Source organism: Melanostigma gelatinosum, assembly GCF_949748355.1.
Source record: "Melanostigma gelatinosum genome assembly, chromosome: 15".
Lineage (NCBI taxonomy): Eukaryota > Metazoa > Chordata > Actinopteri > Perciformes > Zoarcidae > Melanostigma > Melanostigma gelatinosum.
The window spans coordinates 8,007,344-8,013,338 of record NC_136648.1 but is presented as its reverse complement, the minus strand read 5'-3'; the positions used below and the strand labels follow the sequence as shown (position 1 = coordinate 8,013,338).

Sequence of the window (5,995 nt, the reverse complement as noted above, 5' to 3'; positions counted from 1 at the left end):
ATCTTTCTATTGTTGACTAGTAGTTCACTTTATCCTCCGCATTATATGCCGCTACCTCACATGCAAAAGCATGAATTCTCTGAGAGGTTTGACTGCCACTCCTCCATGCTTCTGCGCTTGCATGACATACAGCCGCAGGTCGACTCATGGGGGGGAGGCTTCCCTTTGGAAATATCCCCACCTTCAGGCCGTGCTCTGTTTCCACCGGCTGACAGCTCGTCTCAGTGGCATCAGCTCCTGCTGGAAACATCATGACAAAAGAGGGGTGGGGGGGGGGGGGGGGGATATCATTTAGATTCTGAACTCAGCATCTCAGGGAGCTCAGACTGAAATATGTACAAACCGTGCTTCTTCTCAAGGCTTTTCATTGTTCATTGATAGAGCCATAGAAACTGTGTTAATCTCTATTGTACTGACAGTGAAGGTGTGTGTGTGTGTGTGTGTGTGTGTTGCTTGGTTACGTACCACAAAATCTGTTGCGCTATTTCAACACTGAACCTGTTTTGGGTGATTAATTCAGATGATTCAGGCCTTTAAAATGTCAAATGCATCGGTGCTTTGAAAGACTTGTGAAGGTGAAAAGAAAGGGCTGTGTTGAACAGAAAAGCTACACTCCACTTACAACTCATAAAACTCTCGTCTCATTTTATAAATGAAAGCTTTTTTCGACACGTTTCTCTGGCAGCCAGCCTCGACCCGGAGCTTGTAGCGTGGCTCTCCCTGCAGCTTAATGCGAGGAGCTGCTTTACTCGTGCAGCGGCGCTTATGTTTATGTGGACGTCACAAATATACCAAGTTTCCCTCACTCCGGTCTGGCACGTGGCCAGGGGGTTTTATGATTAAAACCAGATTGTGCTTGCCCAACTCAGAAAGGCTAGAAAAACAGATTGCAGTTACGCATACTCTGCACAAGAGGGAAGTACAGAAACATCCACTGTCTCTGCAGCGTTTGTAAAGGTGGACTTTTTGAAGGGACTGTATGTACCTTTTTTCCCCATCTGCTGGAAGTTTTATTTTTTCACAGATGTCATCTTGTTATTAAATCTATTCCTGGTTCCCAGTCATAAAGGAAACATCTGACTGTGACACGAGAAGAAGCCTTTCTTCTCTGCAGCCCGTATGACAGTAAATCAGCCAATTCTGAGTCAGAGCGATGGTCATCCTGTAAATACAATGACGCTTCCTGTGTGTCACATGATTGGAGTCAAGCGGCTGTGGGGTCTTCCGTTGCCAAAAAAAACTAAAAGCTCCTGCCAACTCTGTTCCCTCGAAGTGATGACTAAGTTACACTGCAAAAAAAAGTTTTAAGATTTTGTCTTGCTTTTTTGCTGTCAGATTCAAGTGATTAAAGTGAGAACGATTGTCAAAAATCAAATACTTTTTAAGCTGCTTAAATAAATCTCGCCTTGATTTTGAGTTCTGTTTTAAGATGTTTAATAACCAATGGCTAATCTTGTTTTGCAAGATCAGATATTCCTCAAATCTACTCAAAAGATTTAAATTGTACTTCCGCAAGTGACATTTTCTCAACCTGGGTGATTTTCCCCACACGTGTCACCAATCTGAAGTGTAAATACTCATTTCACTTGCCAAGACAGACACATTTTGCAGTGTAGTGAAGACTGGGAAATCATGTGACATCAACAAAAGCAGACACATTACGCCCCCTCCGCCGCCCACACACAGACATCACACACACACACACACACAGACATCAAACACGCACATAAACCCTTTTTTGTAACGGGGAGGAACACTGCAATTAATTGACTGACTTTTAAAACTACGCTGCCAGTAAACACGGCAAACGTCATCAGCTGAGAGCGCTGACGGAAATGTCAACAGTGTAAAACAAGAGGGAGAAATCTGAACTCACCATGAGTTGTTCCCCTGCCATGGTCCCACTCTGACCTCCACTCGCTGCAGCAGGGTCTCATGTTTCAGGCCCCCATGGCACGGGGGCAGACCACCCCCACCCCCCCTTCCCCCCCCTCCCTCACACCATGCTGGTGCTCTGGCAGCCTCTCGCAGGGTAGGCAGGGGTCCTCACGGGCTTGGGAGGCGGGTACGGGCCCTTCCCGCAGCGCCCGTTTTGAGGGTAAAGAGGAGGCTTCTGAGTTCTTGAGCTGGAGGTGCTGTTACCAATAATGACCTTGGGGTCCAGGCTCTGTGGGTTGGGCTCAGGACGAGTTTGGCCAACGTGGTTGGAGTCTCTGGGGGGATAGAGGTGAGGCGGGTGGCCGTTTACGCCTGTCCTTTCGTGATGGATGTCCTTAGTGATGCTGGGTGGGGTGAAGCGGCTGGTTTTGACGACGGATGCCATGTGAACAGGGGAGGGCGAGTTGGTTCTTAATATGATGCGGTCTTCGTCGATGTGTTGCATCGCCTGGACTGGAGCAGGCTTGCGATTAGGGTCACCTGGATGAGTTGAGCCGCGACAGTTACCGGACGCCCCCCGAGTCTCCTCGCTGAGGTCAATTCTGGCTGTGAGGCGATCGATCTGCTGGACCACCTGAATGACAATAACTTGTCAGATTAGGATTTTACGTGAAAACATTTGATACACTTGTTGAATGCAATGCATTCTTAGAAATGTAACTCGTGGTTCTAAACTTGTTTGGGCTTGTAGCCCTTCACAAAATAAAAAAGTGTTTATTAATTGAGGCGAGTTCATTTCAGACGAGTTATTCACAGTTCAGTCAAGGAGATGTTTCCCTGCTGAACTGTTGTGATGGCTTCATGTAACAGAAGAGGTAAGTCTTTCCAATATTTCACAAAAAGCTAAATACCGAGAATATTCCCAAAAATGAATATCGATCTGTGTCGTCGCATTTAGTTTTATTTCTCTTTCCTCTCCCATTAATCATCTCACAACCCCTCAGAGTTATCTTGTGACCCTTCAGTCCCTCTGACCCCTTCGTTGGAAACCGCTGGACTAAACTATCTCGCTGTAGATGAAGTAGTTAACACCTCGACCAGCTACAAAAGAAACATTCAGATGTATGCATTGATACATCACTATTAACCATCGAATGATATCATATATGATTATGACGCGCCATTTCTTTCATTTCTTAAACAGTACATTTAGCTGATAAAACTTTCTACTACTTTTTCACAAGTGGTATTTAACTGCAGGACCTAACCTTGTAATGGAGTATTTTTACGTTATGTTATTGGTACATTTACTGAAGTAAAGGATCTGAATACTTCTTCCAGCACTGCCAACGTGTATTTTTCCAGTTTATTTTGTTTCCAGCTGTTTCTGTTCACAATCATGGCGGCATTTTACTTGTTTCCGTACAATGCCAGGCCTTGCACAGACGCATTCAGCTGTGAATCAAAGCTATTTTACAGCTGCATGCAAAATGGATACTGTAAGAGCAAGGCACGATTCAGGAACAGTCTCAGGCCGGGCTTTTTAATGTGCTGGCCGGAACGCTGCCAATTTCTGCAGCGTTCTGAAAAAGGTCAATGCAAATCGTTCTCAATCACAGCTTCTCGGTAAGAGATGATAGACGAGTCACACACATGCAGTTAGCATGCACACACACACACACACATGCTGACATGATCTCATGAACATGGACACACAGATACACAACGTGTGTCAAACTGATCTGCACTTTTGTCTGAATCGAATCTTTTAAAATGTCACAATATCCAGGGGAGCATAGATAAAAGGCTGCGACATCTGCACCTACACGCAGACCTTCATCTTTAGACGCCTGATGTAAAGAATAAACATCTGCGATAATAGACCCTCCTACCTCTTTCATCTCCACGTGAACTTGCTTCAAACCCCCCAACACATCCTCCAGATTTGTCACCACTTGTCTGATTTTATCCCTCACCGAATCCTGCCTCCTCTTCTGCTTCGCCACATCCGAACCCTGGCACTGATGGTCCCCGTTGGCTGTCGGTTTTGAGGGCTCTGGACTGGTGTTTCCAGAGGGTGGGGCGCCGGGCTCCTTCTGTCTTCTTTGGTTCAAGTGTTTTTGTGGGACTTCAGTGGGGAAGAAACCTTTGTGAGAGCCACCGCATCCATTACAGCCCTCCTCTGATCCACCCTTCACCCTATCGCTTTCCTCTCCTCCCTCAATGAACACAGGCCTCGGTCCACAGTGGCAATTTGGCGTGTGTAAACGACCCAGATGGGGATCGTGTGGCTCCGAATGATAGCTCTCAGAGTTGCATCCGCAGTCTTCTTCCTCGTCTTCCACTGAGACATACCTGACAGTCCTCCGGTGCCTGTAGCCCTGACCTCTGACCTGAAGATGGGGGAGAGGATGTGGTATCCCGGCGTTAAAGGGGTGTGCCCTGGTGTCGCTGCGCACCACACAGCCACACTGTTCTCTGACAGACGGGTAGTGTCTCACCCCAGGCTGTGGCGGGTGGCTCCACTGGGCAGGGTTCAACTCCCGGGGGCAAACTTGGTTCAAGTCGTCTGACTGGCTGTAAGGGCCCGGCCCTGCGAACACAGGCCTCCTCTGTGGGCTGCGATGACCGCTTCTCTCAGCTCTGTCCGCTACGAAAGCTCTCCCTCCTACGTCTTTAACCCGAGGAGCCTGGGTGTCTCTCCTGCAGTCCGGAGATGGGTGGTCTGTCTGTCTGGCTGATGCGGGTTGGTATCCCAGCCCACCGTGACGGCCGTACGCTGGCTGCTCATAGTGGACGCAGTGCTGGCAGGAGCAGGGGGCGGGGGTGTTGATGTGCTGAAGAAATCGGTGGTGTCCCGTTGTTTGTGAGCCTTCTGTGTACATGTCCAAAGAAGTCCAGAGGCTTGTGTGTAAAACGCCTTAGAAAACAATTGGTTTCCTCCCCTCTCTGCTCTCTCTAGCCCAGTCATTCACTCGCTCTGTTTTCCTCATCTGAGTCTTCCCAGAAGAAAACTTTTCTTCAGCTCTTTTTTTTTTCTTCCTCTCTACCCAAGACTTCTCCCTCCCCTTCCTTCCTGTCTGTTGTTTCCCTTCTTCTTCTCTCCTGTAGTTGTTAATCTCTGCACCCGTTCTTTTCTTTCCCTAAAACCTCCTTCTCCTCCTTCTCCTAACTTTTTCTCGACTTCTTCCTCACCCTGTAGCCCTCTCTCCTACACGGGGCCCCTCTCCACCTCCCTCCCTCTCTGTCTCTCTTTCTACCTCTCCCGCCTCGTTGTTCTGTCTCATTTGCTGCTGCAGGCTTCTCCCTCCCTCCCTCTGTCTCTCTCTCTCTCTCTCTGTCTCTCTCTCTCTCTCTCTCTCTCTCTCTCTCTCTCTCTCTGTCTCTCTCCCTCTGTCTCTCTCTCTCTCTCTCCCCCTCCCTCCCTCCCTCTGTCTCTCTCTCTCTCTCTCTCTCTCTCTCTGTCTCTCTCCCTCTGTGTCTCTCTCTCTCTCTCTCTCTCTCTCTCTCTCTCTCTCTCTCTCTCTCTCTCCCTCTGTCTCTCTCTCTCTGTGACTGTGTATTTCCCGTTTCCTCCCCTCCCCTCTCCCGCTCTCCTCTCTTTCTCCACCTCTTACTCCGTCTCCAGCCTCTGGTATATTCTCTCACATAGTCGGTTGTACCTGAATTCATGAAATCCTTCTTTTCCCCCTCCACCTAAAATCCAGCCACCCCGCGAGGCTCCTCCGGGAAAGGATTTCTGTCTCTCAGAGAGTGCGTGAAAGAGTCCCAGCTCCGGTGCTGAGCTCATTAGCACCAACTAAAGCCTTTGCACTCTGCAATTAAACGCTGCCTGGGATTCCTCAGCCGGAGACTGAGGGAGGAGGTGAGGGGAGGGGAGGAGAGAAGCACTGGGGGAGGTGGGGTTTCAAACATACGCAGACGAGGGAGTAGATAGCACTCTGAGCGAAGAAGACGGAGCCACTGCCTTTGTACGAGTGAACATTTTTACACTATTTTTCTGTATCTGCTTTTTTTCCCACCTCTCTCCCCACCAATGCCTTCCCCTCTTTGTCCTTTGCCGCTGCTGTCATTCCCACTCTATCATTGTCTCGGTTAAAGTGGCTTCACCTCAACA

General features: G+C 48.6%; 1 protein-coding gene across 1 annotated transcript; it reads right to left on the bottom strand.

Moving 5' to 3' along the window:
• Positions 1-1,996: 1,996 nt before the first annotated feature.
• On the bottom strand, positions 1,997-5,008 carry LOC306789772 (uncharacterized protein; the record flags this gene model as incomplete). Its single annotated transcript, XM_079285843.1, has 2 exons — positions 3,771-5,008; positions 1,997-2,512 (listed from the first exon to the last, which is right to left on the bottom strand). Exons 1-2 carry the CDS (start codon positions 4,761-4,763, stop codon positions 1,997-1,999), a joined length of 1,509 nt encoding a protein of 502 aa, XP_079141969.1. The 5' UTR covers positions 4,764-5,008.
• Positions 5,009-5,995: the final 987 nt, after the last annotated feature.